Genomic DNA, 17396 nt, shown 5'->3' with positions numbered 1-17396 from the left:
ATGCTGCATTACCAAAATAAGTATATATAAGTGAAAACACAAACAATAAACAACGGTTGCGATTAGGCACCTATAAACTGTACGATGTCCATGATATCATTATAACATGAAACTAATAACTATGAAAGTGGCGTAAATCTAGGTTTCTATGCTACACAAATGAACATGTAGATGTGTATCTATTCACTTGATCGGCCGCGTACTTATGCGGCGGATTCACTCCGCGAAAGTACGCGAGGTTGATACAGGCTCGGCGATGCCGAGTGCCGCGGCGATTTTCCGAGTGAACACACGATTCGGCCGCCGCGTACTTAAAATCTTGCTGTGGCGTAGCCACAGATAATGTTTGTTCCGCCTTGGTTGTACTGTACATTAAGCTCAGTCTAATGCAGAGTCCAATCTCTTTTTTAACCCTTTACCACTTATATGCATATGTTGACACATTTGTAGTCCCTTAGAAAATAATATTAAATTAAATACCTATCTAACTAGATGCAAGTTTTAAAGGCCTTATTTCCAGCCCTTAGATACTGATTAGCAGCAACCAGCATAAAAACCTCTTAATTGCACTAACTCGCAAGCTGTTCTGGTTTTATGCTGTATGTGCATAGCCATTTGCTAATTCTTAGAATGGGAAAGGGTTAGCTAAATTTCAAGAATTCCATCATTTACGCTTCCCGCAATGCTTAAATACTTACACGGATGTTATGAACACTCTCAATGCACAAAAATCACCTGCCTCATCTTGACTATGACATTGACCAACTTTGGGACTTGAACTCAGTCAGAAGGTTTAAATTATTGTCACACCAAATTTATCCATCTTTATTTTCACCTTGACCTTTACCTCATGTTGTATTTAAATTTTTCACTCAGGCCATTTTCTGTTTAATTATGGTTGTCAATATCCATGCTCCTGGCATTGCCTTTTGTTTTTTATCCAACTTTTACAGCGAAAATGGTTGATTAAAGCCCTGGCCCCGATTTCTCGAAAATTCTTAAGTTATAAAGATTAAATTAAGACTTAAACCCCATTTAGTGGTTAAGCTAAGTACTGCAACTTAAACCGATTTCTTAAACGAGTTGAGCGAAGAGTTTAGCTAAGCGATTTTTATGCGATTATCTTGCCGTTTGGGTACAATCGGTACTCTTCCAAAAGTCGTCTGTTTACAAACAAAACAAAATGGCCAAAGAAAAAACCAAGAAACGCTGTCAAAATTGGTCCAAGTCAGAAAAGGCCTTTGCCTTAGAACTGATCAAATTCCAGGAAGAGATTTTTGAGCGATTTCAAGGGGCAAATCAAGGCAAGCTGAAGAAGAAGCTATGCTGGGAGAAAATTGCCCTGGATTTGAACGCGTTTGTAAATTTTCAAATTTTTGCAAAAGTTATGTATATTGTGTAATAATACTAAATAGTTATTGTCTATAATAAATGAGGTTTATTTTCAGTAATTTGTAAAACGAGATCTACAATAGTATTCTTTTAATTTCTTATTTTCTTAACAAATTTATAAACAACCACGATTTATTACATGCGGAACAAATCATTCAATGTTCGCAAAAAAGAAATGATTTTATTCATGCTAAGTTGCTCATTCGTATATACGCTGATAAAAATTTTTAATATAAAAATTACAGGTCAGGCGTATGCTCAGAAAATCGGGGAGTGGAGGAGATCAAAACGATGTTTAAGAACTCTAAGAACAGTGGTAAGTAAGGTGCTTTTTACAATATAAGCGACACAATACAGTACGCATTTCGTCTAAGTGAAATCCATTTCAAACGAGGTCATTAAAAAGTGAAATAAAATGCATTGCGCAGAAATTATCATAGTTACTGGTGTACAAGACCAATTGCATGCGAAACATGTTATAATTATCGCATAACACACCGTTCTCGGTTAACAAATATTCAACATAAAAAGACTAGAAAGGACTTACCTTTCATCATGTTTATGTCCATTCCTTAAGAAACTACTGTATCCAAAATGAAGTCAAATATGTAATTCCCCGAAGCTTCATACAAACGACAACGTACGCATTCATTCAATGAAACATGTACATGAACGAGTACAAAGCTGCTTAAGGCACTTACATAATTGAAACGAATTTCAAATTGTCCCACTAAAGAAATTGAATAGACTACATGTTAAGTGTGTAAAACGATCCATGTGGTACATTCAACATGTTCATCCATTTACGGCATCCCACTTACATTACTGTTTCTATATTTCAAGTAAAAGTTCCAGTTTTGGTCATGTTAACCCATTTATGCCTGGCGTCTAGAAAAAAAGGCATTGGCAAACAGCGTAGACCCAGATGAGACGCCGCATGATGCGGCGTCTCATCTTGGTCTGCGCTGTTTGCTTAAAAGAATTTATGTAAGAATATATTCTATATATAGAAATAAATTTACTAGACATCTCTAATTTTGGAAATAAATTGATCCAATTTAGAAGGATGAGATAGTCCACTAGGCATAAATGGGTTAACTAGGGTTGAATGTCATCATTCGGTTTTGAGTTCCCCATTTATGAATCATAATAGAAAATTTCATCCAGTTACCAATTGCAAATGGAGACATGTTAATCTATATGTCCCAGTGCATATTGAAATCTTCACCAATGTTAGCTCATTTGTCAAAATCACCACTATTATTTCAAGCATATGAATCTACTATAGCACTGTAATCCATCTAAAACATCCATGCCTTGAATTTTTCATAGTTTCCAATTTTAAATGAACGTCTCACACTTATGAACGGTTAAACTGAAATGGTCGTTTGCGGGTGATGACGCGCTTTTGCACACGGTTCAATTTCATTGGTTGATGTCACTATTTCGGTTTACACAGCATGTCATGATAATGTGTAGTTAGTTTTTTTTAACATATCAGTTTTGTTAATCGTATTATCACCACAATTCATTTTGTAATGCATTAATAGTTATCAAATGTTAATACTATTCAATAACATACGCGCTAATTTTAAGTTATGAACGAATTAACCTTTGTATGTAATGAACTGTCCCAAATTCAGTATACGGAGCATTCCATGTAACATTAATGGGTGTATTCAGTATTTTCATAACTAAGCCGTATATCGTATTATTGGAAAAAGTTTTATGGCGACAATGCAAAGCAAATATCATTATATGAACTTCATAGCGTTATTATAGCGGTTGTTAGATGGACTATGGCAACGAAAAAACAATTCCAATTTTAATTTCAAATATTAACCAAATGCGCTAAGCGAATACATATTCGTTGGAGAACTACATGTAGTAAAAGACAACAAGAGAAATTTGGTAAACACCAAGAAAAGGGCCAAACAAACAAAAACCAATTCATGAAATGTTTTGTATGTCAAAATGCCTCAAACATTTCATGTGAAATATACCCAGTTTTAACCGTGGATATATACGCTTGCATTATATGATAATTTTCATTTGCCAAGGCCCCTTTAAAAATTTTCAAAATAAATGGCTCGATTCCTGCTCCCTGAAAATGTGATTTTTGTTGGTGGCAGTTGGTGTTTTCTCTGTGTTATATGCACCCCTCACACACACATACAGCATAAGATCACATCATAGTTAAAAAAAGTTTAAAAAGTAGATTGATCATTCACAATTGATCACAGTATTCCTTAGTCTAGGCTAAGTAGATCTAGTTTAGAGTGCTGGGACACGCACTGATTCCACACATAATGCAGCCTCATGTCGGAATCGCCTCATTAATTCGGACTCGCGGTACAGAGTTCGGCTGGCGGTCACCATACCGGACCGGTGGAGTTTCTCCCAAAGCATGGGATGCCCGATTTTGCTAAAAAGCTAATAACGTCAATTTAAATGAATGAAACGCAGTTACACTACAATTAAATATCTATTTGATTGCGCATCAAACTGAGATCTCATTTCAGTGCGTAGTAAAGTCGACGATTCCAGATCAACTGGCCATGGAAGGGTGGACTTCTCCATTGAAGAAGAGATCGTGGCCGGTATTCTTCGCGATTGAAATCCACACCAACTGGACGGAATACCGGGGGGTATGGAAAGTAAGTAATTTGCATAGCGTTTGTGTGATATTTCAGTTAAATGTTTATAAATGTAAATTATTGTACAATCGGGCATCATTTACATCAAATGTCCCTGTGCACCCAGCAACTGTAATTCAGTCAATAAATTGTCTACTGGGTTATGATGCCAGAGCGAGCGAGAATGTATGGCTTGGCATAAATCGGGCCTGGCAAAAACCGAGGATAGAACCAGCGATCACTGAAATTGTATTCCATTAATCTACAAGCTAAGAAAACTGGCTTGATTGTGAAGAATTTTAGTAATAATAACTTATAACATTTGCTTGTTTTAATCTTATGAATCACCTTGTGATTATGTAGGCACATTCGAGAAGGAGAACAGGCCGCCAAAAGAGGGTCAACCGTCCTCTTCAACAGCCACCTGCAGCGTGCAGAAATACTCCCCACCTGCAGCTGTCACCACGGAGCCATGTTCCAGTGGCATATCGAACAGGAATGTACTGTAAGTTCACATAGCTGGTTAAACTATGTCTGTCTTCCGTTGTAATAAAGGCAAGTTAGTGTGAAGTTTCGTAAAACATGGACAACTGTGCAAAATATAACACTTTGTAAATTTCCCTTATTTTATTTCTGTGGAAAAATACATTAAATATGGTTTATCAATTGTAGAAATATGTTTCTTTCAATATCAATAACTTTCTAACAGATTTGAGATACTCTTGGAGTCGGATGTTTCTACAGGAGTGACACCAGAGAAAAACAGAGGTGATTATAAGCCACTTAAATACTTATTAAAACAATACATGTATTATAAAAGGTTAAGTAATTGTTAACACGCTTTTCATAAGAAATCACCATAATCAAAACAGAACTTGTTTAAAAACAAGAGGGCCAAGATGGCCCTAGATCGCTCACCCTTTTTAAAAGGTTTTTGAAAAATTTGAACCTTGTGACCAAGATTTTTATCCCACATGAACCAATGTCATACTTTGCATTGATATCATCAAGAAAAACATCCTGGTCAAGTATCATCATTGACAATCTAAGGACAATAATTCTGTCATTTATTATGCGATTTTGCTCATTACCAAACTTGACTCATATCTTGTAGCCATATAGCTTCGATTAAGAATGCTTGGGAAATGTGAATGCAAGAGTGTTTAAAAACCAAATGTGGACGGACTGACATACGGCTGACAACGACCAACCCCAAAACCTCACCTGAGCAATCAGGTGAGCTAAAAAGTGTGTTTTTTTTGCACCAAACTGAGACCTTTTCCAACTTGTCTGAGATATCAATAAAACCAAAGTCTTGATTAAGTTTCACGATATCACTTCTAGAGAGTTCACAAGGTTTCTCTATACTCATATACTAAAAACAGTCCCACTCCCCTGGCCATCATGTTTTTAGACCAATCGGGACCATCTTCGACCTCATCTGAAATATTAATTAAACCAATGTTTTCACCAAGTTTCATGATGATTGGGCAAAAATTGTGACTTATAGAGTGTTCACAAGCTTTTTTACTATATAAATATAAGGAAACTGCGTCAACCCCCACCCCTGCCAGCCATATTTTTCAACCATCATGTCATTAAGACAAACATTTTGACAAAGTTTCATGAAGATTGTGCATGAAATGTGACTTCTACAGTTTGTAAAAGGTTTTTCTTATTTTGACCTACTGACCTAGTTTTTGACCCAGCATGACCCAGTTGGGAACTCGATCAAAGTATCATTCGGACAAATCTTCTGACCAAGTTTCATGAAGATCGGACAAGAAATGTGGCCTATAGAGTGTTTTCAAACCAAATGAGGACGACAGACGACGGACAAAGACCGATCACAAAAGCTCACCTGAGAAATCAAGTAAGCTCAAAAAAGGTAGCATTATAATTGCTACTATATACATGTAATTACACAATTATGGACTTGACTGTGGCGACATCTTGGAATCCAATCAGGATATTCATTTTAAAGCATGAACTATCACAAAGCAAATACTATAACATATTGTGTTTTATTATCATGCAGGCAAGAAATCAATGAAGAAACGGAAGGTTGATGTGGAGGAAGAGTTATACGATCTTGAAAGCCGGCGAATTACCAGCGAGATTAGAGCCTGGGAGGCAAAGAAGATTTACTATGAAAATAAAATTGTCCAAGAAAAGGAAATACATGAACTCAACAAAACACTTATATTGAAACAAATAGATAATTTCTTGCCATAAAATCTTGACATTGTTTTTTTAACCCTTTATCACTTAGATACGTATTTTGACGGATTTGAAGTCCTTAGAAAGTTAAATTTAATTAAAGACTTCTTAATAAATTCAACTTTTAAAGGCCACACTTCCAACCCCAAGATACGGACGAGCAGCAAACAGCATTAAACCTGAACAGACAGCGTGTTACATGCAGGCTGTTCTGGATTTATGCTGTTTGCTCATAGCAATTTTCACTTTGCTTCCAAGTGGGAAAGGGTTAAATTAATTTTTATTTGTTATGTTTTTCATACAAAGCAATATGTATTTAACATTTATTTTATATAGTTGTGTTGATATTATAGCATTTAGGGGGGGGGGGGGGGGCATACCTGTGTCATAAACATTTCCTGTCTGTATATGAGTTGCGTTCTGAGAAAACTGGGCATAATGCATATGCGTAAAGTGTTGTCCCAGATTAGCGTGTGCCGACTGCACAGGCTAATCTGGGACAACACTTTATGTACATGCATTATGCCCAGTTTTTTTCAGAACGCGACACATATGTATATACATGCAAGGAAAACTTTTAAGAAAAATAACGTTCAGCAAATATATCCCTGTATTAAATTCCATTGTTGTTTTCTTGATGAACAATGTTGGGGGGTTGATTTACATCCATATCCTGATTGGGTTCCAAGATGTCACCACAGTCAAGTCCATAATTGTGTAAGAATACAGTAGCAATGATAATGCTACAGCATCTTCCAGGGTGGCATCGCAGGCCATACGCCAAGCAAGCAAAGCGACGTTTCAAAACGCCAAATGCCTGCTCCACAATAACCCTGGTCCTCAGTAGTGATCGGTTGTATCTGAAATAACATTAAATGTTATTATAATGATTGCATGAAATGATTTTTGCAATGCTGCTTCAGCGAAACTGCTCGTCTAAGTTACCATACCATGAAAAATTCTTCACAATGGCAACCTACGAAAAAATCCGAGCCAGTCCAATTGAGTAAGCTAAATTTTCTCAATCGGCATTCCTCGCTGATTATCATTGATAAAGGTAAAGGCAGCATGGATCCGGTCCTCTTTCAAATTTATCGAGAGGTTCGGGACAATCTCTAACAATCTATGAACTGGTACTTAGGCTGAATGGGTCAAGTTTCCCACCGGTACTACTTCCTCATACCCTGGGTACTTTGAAGTTTACTCCAACGTACACAGATTTTCAAATGATACTTTTGGTGGTACCCCGGTATACTTACAGGTACCCCATCTTTCCTACTACAAAATTTTCGTACCCACATTTTTTTCGTATACACATATTTTAAAAATGTCGTTAAGAAATAAAATATAATTAGGGTGTGATAATTTAGTATACGAACAAGAGCAGTCGGAGGACAGCGTTCTCGACTATTCGAGTGCTTGACAGTATAACGTAAGCCATCGTGGGGAAATTGTTCATATTCGATAATTTATTAGATGATCTTTCAAAAATAAAAGGAAAAAACAATTTATTATTTTGCGGGGAGTAGGGGGGTTCAGAAGGGGTATAATGTGGGGTGTGGTCATTTATTAGATGATCTTTAAAAAATTAAAAAAGGAAACAATTTTTTTTGAGGGGGTGGGGGTTGAGAGGGGGTATTATGTGGGGTGGGCTCAAGATGATCTTGATACATTTGTCTGCTTGTGTTTATAGGTTGGGGTCATGTTGGTAAACAAGTAATGATTTTTTAACTTTGATTATCTTTATACACAATCTTTTTTGTTAATATTATTCTGCAAAATATTTATTTTATTAATGACATAAATTTGTCCCAAAGACAACATTCGCGGGCGCTGGAAAATTGTAGAAGTATTCAAATATTTATGAATTACATGCACATGAGTATCTCGATATGCACACTCACAAAAGAAAATTCAAGAAATATGTCATTTCTCACAAACAAGTGATTGATTTTGGGGTTTACCTTTCCTGTGCCCTGTTCCTTGTTTGTAAGTAAGGGGTCATCAGATAACGTCTACTGGGGTACCCACTGTCACCCAAGATACATCCATCAAGAGTTCCTGCAGGAGATATGGAAATACATCAATGTTAAATTACATCAGGCAAATTCCATATGATACACAATTAAGCATTATTAATTAAGTATTCGGTATTAAGTGTATAAAAGCAACATTCTCAAGAACCTTTTTTTTCTCTATTTGGTCATAAACAAAGGCAGCTTCTTACTACATGACCCTTAAAATATGCAAAAATATGAAGGTGCATTGAAGAACGGCTGAATGAATGGACCGTGTGGTTATTAAGAAACTCTGTCAAGGTCAATTAAATTATTCAAAAATATATATTTTTTCAATATGGATTAACTAAAACTTTATATGGTAATAACTGTATTGGATTACAACAATATATGCATTATAAACAATACTTAACCGTTTTCTAAATGCTGACAAAGTAAGGAATTTCTAAATATCCTGGCATCATGCACACTTCCTGGCCACTTTGCCACCACGTTCAGAAAACGATAGCCAGAATCGCACACCATCTGAAAGCAGCAATTGTAGAATCATACAGAAGTTCGCGTCTGTGTTCAAAATGTTGTTATTCACACATTTCTTTAGGCGATTCAAACTGGGCCATCTAAAAACTTTACAAAATCCATAGCAACATGGCACTGCAGAAGTACCCTCATTATGTAAATTAAATGGAAAAAAGAATGTGTTTATTTAATGCACATTTTGCACATAGTTAATTTGCACAGCCAATTTATTAGTTTTCCATTATGTTTGAAAGCATAGACTCTAAAAGAATGCAATAAAAAGTGAATGTTTGATGTTTCAAAACAATAAACACATTTCACATAATTTACCTGTACATCGAGTGAATGGTAGCCTTTGCGATTTACGTAGTCAGCCTCATATTCTCTTGGTGCCAGAACTTTCACATGGGTGCAGTCTATGACACCAATAACATTTGGAAAACCTAGTAAATTAACATAGAACGTTCAACAACAAAATAAAAAAAAATTAATTTATGCTTTTCAGTTGTTTAAAGGGAAATGTATGCGACATAAAATTGATATTTTGTCTGTTTTAACAATAAAGACAAAAACTGATATTTTTCTATGTTGTGTTTACATTGTTTATTCTTGTTCCTGGTATTTTCTTCGGTAAATAAAAGATATGACAATAGAATATACTCTTAACTGGTATGATATTGCTGTTAAAACAAATGTTTCCAGAAACTGACAGTCAATTGTGACAGTGACAAAGAATTTCAATCAATATTTAAAATAAACCCACATAAATGAGGTATTTGAATCAATAAAATACCTTAAAGAAACGTAATAAATGTTGGGCATCAATTGAATAATGCAACAGGCACAGTTTTAATAGCTATTATCAGTGTTGCTATATTGCAGCTAATCTTTTACTGATGAAAAGTTCTGGGTCACGAAATTATACGGCAATACAGCATTAATATACTAATGTACACAAATTAGAGCTATAAGTATATCAATAAATAAAAAAAAATGTATACGTAAACATGAACAGTACATTTTACGATTTCAGAGATCTGAGATGCAGAACTTGTTTGCGTTTGGTTTGTTTACTTTTTACCCGATACCTACCTGAATGGGGGACAACTGGTTGTTCGCTCTTAGTCTCGAGTAAAATGAAGTTTAAAAATCACCAATATTTTATGCAGAAAATTTTAAGTAGGAAAAGAATGATAGCTATCATAATATACCTGCAATGGAATAAAACTTGGCCTTTGTGTCGCCAAGTAATCTTGGAAATTTTATCCGATGCACGCCCATTCGCGCCAGCAGTTTCACATCTGCATATAGAGGGCGCCGAAACTCCATGAACGTCACCAATCACCACATAGTGGGCTCCCGAGGCCAAGAAATAAAGCGTTACTAAAACGCTCAAAAGTGGTGGGAGAGGTGACGAGCGCTTCGTCGGCCTCTCTAAGAAGGGGAACAGCACTTCCACAATGTCCATTATTGTTCTACTACGGAAGCTATACCAACGAAAAATCTCTTCGTCCGAAAGGACTTTAAGCGGATTCAACCTATCTTGAAACACTCTCTCTATCCTAACAACTCTTCGCAACTGACGAATACGACGCCGTATCTCCGCCATATTTAAGCCGCAATAACAGAGTTAAGCCTGCTAAGTACTTGGTTTAAAATAACGTAATTAAGCTAATAAGTTAATCCCGTAAATTTGTTCGTGAAATCGGATTAATTTAAGCGATCAACTTAAGCTCGTTTTTACCAGCTTAACTTAAATAATTTGACTTAAGAATTTTCGAGAAATCGGGGCCTGTTGATTAAATATCATCTATAATCAACGGCAGGAAATGACGTCAATATTTCGACGAAATGACATCATAAATCCAGTGAAATTATCCAGTCAAACTAATTTTGTTTAAACAAAAAGGTTTAAAAAATAAAAAGTGGGATAAATAGAATAATAGATTAGTGTTGATTATAGATCAGGTTTATCATGCTCAGCACGAAAACAAAAAAGCACTCGCCAAGGCTCATGCTTTTTGTTTTCTAAGCCTCGCATGATAAACCTGATCTATAATCAACACTAACCTTTTATTATCTATATTTCCATTCGCTGTCCATTCATTGACTGTCTGTTTGAGAGTAACCATCAATGATATATTTTATCTTGCATCAATTATTATCGTTTATGAGCTTTGTTTCATGCAAGGGTGTTTGTCTTTGGATAATTGCTAGGACACCTCCACACCTTCATTTTTATGTTCCCTTTTGAAGAAAAGGGGAATATAGTGATCGGACTGTCCGTCTGTCCGTCCGTCTGTCCCTCTTTCCGTCACACTTTGCGTTTAGGTTTTGAAAAATGCTCATAACTTCTATGTCCCTTGAGATATAACCTTCATATTTGGTATGCATGTGTATATGGACAAGGCCTTTCCATACGCACACACTTTTTTACCCCTGTGACATTGACCTTCAACTAAGGGTCCATGTTAAGGTTTCGAAATCTGCGTTTAGGTTTTGAAAAATGCTCATAACTTCTATGTTCCTTGAGATATAACCTTATTTGGTATGCATGTTTATATGGACAAGGCCTTTCCATACGCACACAAATTTTGACCCCTGTGACCTTGACCTTAAACTTAGGGTCCACATTTAGGTTTCGAAATCTGAGTTTAGGTTTCGAAAAATGCTATTTGTTCTATCAAAGCGTTTATAGGGGACAGCTCTTGTTACTTTTACATTCATTACCAGATCTGTGAGAAACGCAACGCTCTTATTCAATACAGCATTATATAAAAAAAAACTCAAAATAATGTTTATCGCTTATTAAATGTAGAATTATTTGTTTATCAGATTAAGCATATAGATCTTTATAGGGGACTTTTCACAGATTTTGGCAGATATTGTAATTTGTCATTAAAAGTTTAATATTGATAAATGCAAACATTAGATCTAGAAAGTTCCAGTAAAAAAGTGACCCTCAACTGGGCTCAAACCACTGACCCCTGGAGTAAAAGTCTAACACTTAGACCACTCGGCCATCCTTGTTGATATATTGACTGAAGTATTTTATGCTTAATATAAGCAACCTCATTGTGTCACACAATACAGTACAGGCACCGTGTAGTTAAACAAAAACGCCTGACCGCTGTGTTCACTTTTCCCGATGGGTGACATTTCGCGGGGGGCGGACACGCTACTGACCGCGGTGTTCGGCGAACACCAGAAATTGCCGCGATTACACGCTATCGTTAACGGGAACACCCGTGATCACCGCGATGCTGCGCAGCCATCGTTAACACCTGTCTACGAGAGTCATTCACGCGTTTTAAATGTAAATTTACAAAAGAAAATCATATACTACATGTAGATATTAGACGTATGTGCACATGTATGCGCACTTAAAAACGGACAGTACGTAAAGTCGAAAACGTAAATAAAGCGGTTATAAGATCAATACTATTAACTCTTATGGTGTAAATCAATGCAATCGCCCTTTTTAACAACAAATATTGAGTTTCAAAGAAATCAAGAGAGTATTAAATCATTTATTTACTTGTGTCCGAATTAAGTACTTCCGAATTTACGTATTGCATCAGTATGTTACGACACTTGTGTGCAGTCAGTATACAATACAATAATTGTTTCAATAATGAATACAGCGTAACAGTAACGTTGTGGTATTATATTTTATTAAGAGGAAATATCAATACCAAATGATTCGCGAGATATCCCGGTACTTTAGTTGAAATTCACAACGAAACTTTTCATGGAAATTGAATGATCTCAATGTTGTACCATCTACAAAAATTTTATTTACAAATGAATACACCCACGCCAATTTTTGCGCGCTTTTTCTGGACCAAGAAATTCATTTATTTCATGTAGAAATTGTAACCTTAAATAGCTGTACATGACGCGTGCAAACCGTGTCAGATGATGTACGCATGTTGCAATATAACTGTCCTGATTGGACGCTTATTTCATCAAATCTTAAAATAGAATCATATGCCGAAATTCGATTGAAACTTTCAAAAATTGAAAAAGTTTGTGTTTATGACTCTTATCGTGTATATTACCCACCCATAATATGATTTTAAACATGGAAATCGGGCATATATGGGATTATTGAGAAATGGATAAAGATGGGAGAAGTTGCATGTATGCGATTGAGACAGTTGACACGTATGTATCGGGAAATCCAAGGACTCGGGGATAATACGATTACTACAATCAGTTATGAGTTCTCCATGGCTTCAAACTGTTCATTGAATAATCAAACACTCAATTAACACTCCTCCATGGCAGGTGCGGTATCCTACAGCTAGGTGCGAACACGGTTTTCTTTTATACGCGGCGTTTAAAAAGACAGAAAACACTGTCATGGGCATGGGTGTGAAATACATTATTAATTATCACTTTTAAATTAAAGGGATCAATTCATTATGTTCTTGTTCAATTATTTTATTTAAAGCGAACACGATGAACACCGTGGTAGATATTATGGGTCTGCGGTGTTCGCCTTATCACTAACGGCCCCCGCGACATTTGATCTGAACACCCATCGCGGTGATTAATTGGTTAGTGAACACAGTGAAATGAACACCGCGGCGAGTGGCGTTTGTTTAAGTACATGGTGCCTGTTCTGTATAACAACACCAACAGAACTCTCTAAATTATTCAATCGTTTCGCGTTGCAACACATTATAGATGCATATAATGGATATTTAAGAGCATGGTAAATGTATTACTGTTTCTTCACAAATATCATAACTACAACGAACGTTTGCAAATCTGAAACAATTTTTGTAAATTGTGTGAAGTTACCAAAACGTAAATATGCCCCTTTAAGAATAAAATGCAACCACTTATTTCATATCAAACATAGGATAATTCAAAGATTGCTAACATACATGTATGCTCAATACTATGATTTTACAGAAAACTATTTATTGGATTTTGGTGAAACTAAAACTGCATTAGGGTGTTGTTAGTTAATATCTCGATGAAATATAATTATTTATTGGCTTAGTGAAATTCGGTTCCTGTCTGTTAAAAAACCCAAAAAACTGCAATGAGGCGCAGCAGTTTTTTTTGTGGCAATAGGAATACAATATGACAACTCTAGCAGTCACATTTGTTTGCCATAACACACTCATTGTGAAAGTTTATAAACACATGAACACAAATTGTGCTATTATTATTTCTTGGCATGATTTTTGTTTTCAAAAAATAGCTGCCAGATGATGTGGCAGTTTTCTTTAAACATGTTTTGTAAAACCTTGCGAAAAACCCCTGCTCATAATTCTTTAGTTCCATAAATTCTTAGATAAGCGCCTTAGGACCTTTATCGCCCTTGTGTCTTTTCTTGTATACCTTCAAGGCCAGTCAGGCCTAAATGGCCTGGATTAATACTATCGGGTTTTTAGTTTAAAAGCACTTCCTATTGCTTATCTTAAATCATGACAATTGTAACACTCTGGTCACAGTGCACATGATATATGTCTAGTTTTTCATATTAAATTATGCATTTGACATTGTATCCAAAATTGTTTATTTTATTCAAGGCTAGTGACTAATTACGGCCTGTACAATACTGAGCTATACAGCATATCTTAAAAGCTGTTTCTTGTGCAAGTATGCTGTCTCATCATGTTTTTTAAAAGTCCTGCTTCACTACCAACACCCACATGCTCACATGGTAAGTTGTATAATAGATTGTCAAGATACATAATTATGTATCTTTATCATGGCTTTGATGGTGAAAGATTTGTGCTAAATAATATTCTACATGTTTTTTGATGAAGTGAGTCAAGAGGCACTTATTCAGTTAATGGATGCAATCTTAATTAAATGCTTTTCCCACCAATCCACTGTCTAAGTACTCGCAGTCAACAAGGATGTGTGTTGACCCTCGTGTTGTACTGTAGCTGTCTTATCCAGAGGTTTTGACCTAGATATCTTACCACAATTGTATTCAGCGAGTAAATTAGTGGCAGATATAATTGCGCATGTTTATGTTTTTCGCATGTTCATGTTTTTTGCATCTGCCTTCCATGTCAACATTAGTAGATTTCACGCCAACAATTAACAATATCTGCAGGGTGCATGATGTTAAGTCAATATTTAGAATTATGGATGCTTGCGTAGCTATGCAATTTCAAAGTGTTTAAGTAATTGCAATATGGAAGCAGTGCTCCAGATTATTATTTGGGAAATAGGGTTTTCATCCATTGATTTTGAAAAATAGGGTGATTTCATTCTTGAAATAGGAGGAAATGAGTTATAAGCATGAAATTTACAACATTAATTTCAAAATGTTAGTAAATGAGACGCTATACTTCCCAATCCAAACCGGCCCCATTCCCAAAATCGTGCAAAAAAAAAAAAGGGTTATATTTAGTACAAAGTTTCATCTTGTCGGTTATAATTTTAATGACATTTTTCTCATTTAAAGATATTTTCTTGTAAAATATACTTTTTTCCAAAAAGGCGATAACATGACGTGTACTGGTAATGCAACTTATAATTATCGAATATTTCAATCACAAATTGAATAATTTGGTTGTATACCTAGTTATTGCTGTTAAATTAATAAAAGGACATTTTATTTTGTATCCAATATCATTTGCAACTTCTTTTTACTGGTAGCTGGATCATGCTCAAACTTTCTCAGCTGAAATATATTAGTGTGCAGATGATCTTAAATACATGTAAAGACATTTTGGCTGCAACTGGCTGTGGCAGAATTATGGCCCTTTCATTTTTTATTATAATATATAAGCCCAAATATTTTGTGTACTCAATTCCTCCTTTAGTTTGTGCCAGATTTTTGTCAAAAACTTTCACAGCTTTAAGTCTTGGATGTGTAAATGATCATAAAGAGATGTGTTGTGTATGCAACAAGTTTTAGTTGAATCATGGCTCTCTGTCAGTGTTTTAAGCTCTACTGGCCAAAGGCCAGAAGAGCTTATGGGATGGCGTGGTTTTTGTCCCTCCGTGCGTGCGTTAGACTTTTTCTTGTTTACGCAATAAAGTCCACAGTTTTCATCCGATTCTTTTCAAACTTGTTCAGTGTCTTTATATTAATAAGGACTGGAACACTATTGATTTTCAGGTCACTGGGTCAAAGGTCAAGGTCACAGTTACTCGAAATAGTAAAATGGTTTCTGGATGATAACTCAATAATGCTAATGCCTAGGATCGTGAAACTTCATAGGTATATTGATCATGACTGGCAGAGGACCCCTATTGATTTTCAGGTCACTAGATCAAAGGTCATGGTCACAGTGACTCAACACAGTAAAATGGTTTCCGGATGATAACTCAAGAATGCTTACTCCAAGGATCATGAAACTTCATAGGTACATTAATCATGACTGGCAGATGACCCGTATTGATTTTCAGGTCACTTGGTCAAAGGTCAAGGTCACAGTGACTCGAAATAGTAAAATGGTTTCTGGATAACTCAAGAATGCTTACACCTAGGATAATGAAACTACATAGGTACATTGATCATGACTGGCAGATGACCCCTATTAATGTTCCGGTCAAAGGTAAAGGTCAAAGTGACTCGAAACAGTAAAATGGTTTCCTGATGATAACTCAAGAACAATTAGGCCTAGGATCATATAACTTTATAAGTACATTTATCACGACTGACAGATGACCCCTATTGATTTTCAGGTCACTAGGTCAAAGGTCAAGGTCTCAGTGACATAAAACGTATTCACACAATGGCTGCCACTACAACTGACAGCCCATATGGGGGGCATGCATGTTTTACAAACAGCCCTTGTTTAAAAAGAGCAATATCGTAGCAATAAGTCCAGAATGACTTCCCCTTGAATATGAGAAAATTTTGAAATCACACTTGTTTACGCAATTAATTCCAGTTTTCATTCAAGTATTTCCAAATTTGCACAGTATCTTTATATCAATGAGGACTTGAACCCTATTGAATATGTGCAGTATCAGAGAAATAAGTACAGAATAATCTCCCCTTGAATTTCAGAAAATTCTCCTTGTTTGCGCGATTTAAGTACACAGTTTCCATCTTATTATTTCCAAACTTGCACAGTGTTCATAGCAGTAGAGGGATTCAGGCCCTCATGTGTCTCTTGTTAGTTGTTTGCTTGCTAACAACTAAGGTTAATACCACATTATTCAAGCCAGTTTTCTTAGGTACGATAAACCTGATAACTGCCGCATCTGTGCCGAGAAAGACTCACTCTTTATAAATTTGAATGACTATGTTAACTTAATACTTGCGATTAACTTTGAAAAATGAATTGCGTCTAATATTATGCAATGGCGAATAACTTCAATAATAACTTCAGTGCATTCAGCGCTTTTATTTTTCTATGGCCTCTATAGGCCTCAAAAGTATGTACTCAACTCTTCCTAAACTTAGCCTATTTTGCTCAAACTTTTACATTTGCATGACCTTAATGTAAATATGATTATATAGAAAGGAATGTGTGCTTTGACTTTTTTGGCAGAATTAAGGCCTTTTTGTTCTTTTGATGGGCCCATATAGTGGGAGGCATTTAGCAGTGCACTTGTCCATCCAACTGTCCGTCCGTCAGTTTGTCCTTAACAACGTCTGTCTTGAAGCTTATGTTGTATA

At 35.8% G+C, this 17396-nt stretch overlaps 2 protein-coding genes and 1 long non-coding RNA gene across 3 annotated transcripts in view; 2 read left to right on the top strand and 1 right to left on the bottom strand.

Moving 5' to 3' along the window:
• LOC127849774 (putative uncharacterized protein DDB_G0282499) overlaps positions 1–17396 on the top strand; it is a 465276-nt gene that overhangs the window by 329117 nt on the left and 118763 nt on the right. The gene's annotated exons all lie outside the window — the stretch shown is intronic.
• Positions 1593–4530, top strand: LOC127851942 (uncharacterized). The gene is made up of 3 exons (XR_008036062.1): positions 1593–1708; positions 3915–4049; positions 4392–4530. It is a non-coding gene; the product is annotated as an uncharacterized LOC127851942 (long non-coding RNA).
• Positions 6618–10077, bottom strand: LOC127851937 (putative nuclease HARBI1). Its single transcript, XM_052385930.1, has 5 exons — positions 9997–10077; positions 9116–9228; positions 8680–8791; positions 8213–8309; positions 6618–7108 (listed from the first exon to the last, which is right to left on the bottom strand). The coding sequence occupies exons 1-5, from the start codon at positions 10064–10066 to the stop codon at positions 6862–6864; spliced, it is 639 nt and encodes a 212-aa protein (XP_052241890.1). The 5' UTR covers positions 10067–10077; the 3' UTR covers positions 6618–6861.

This window comes from Dreissena polymorpha, chromosome 11 (assembly GCF_020536995.1).
Source record: "Dreissena polymorpha isolate Duluth1 chromosome 11, UMN_Dpol_1.0, whole genome shotgun sequence".
NCBI classification, from domain to species: Eukaryota; Metazoa; Mollusca; class Bivalvia; order Myida; family Dreissenidae; genus Dreissena; species Dreissena polymorpha.
The sequence above is the reverse complement of the archived record's forward strand: the minus strand, read 5'-3'. Positions and strand labels throughout refer to the sequence as shown.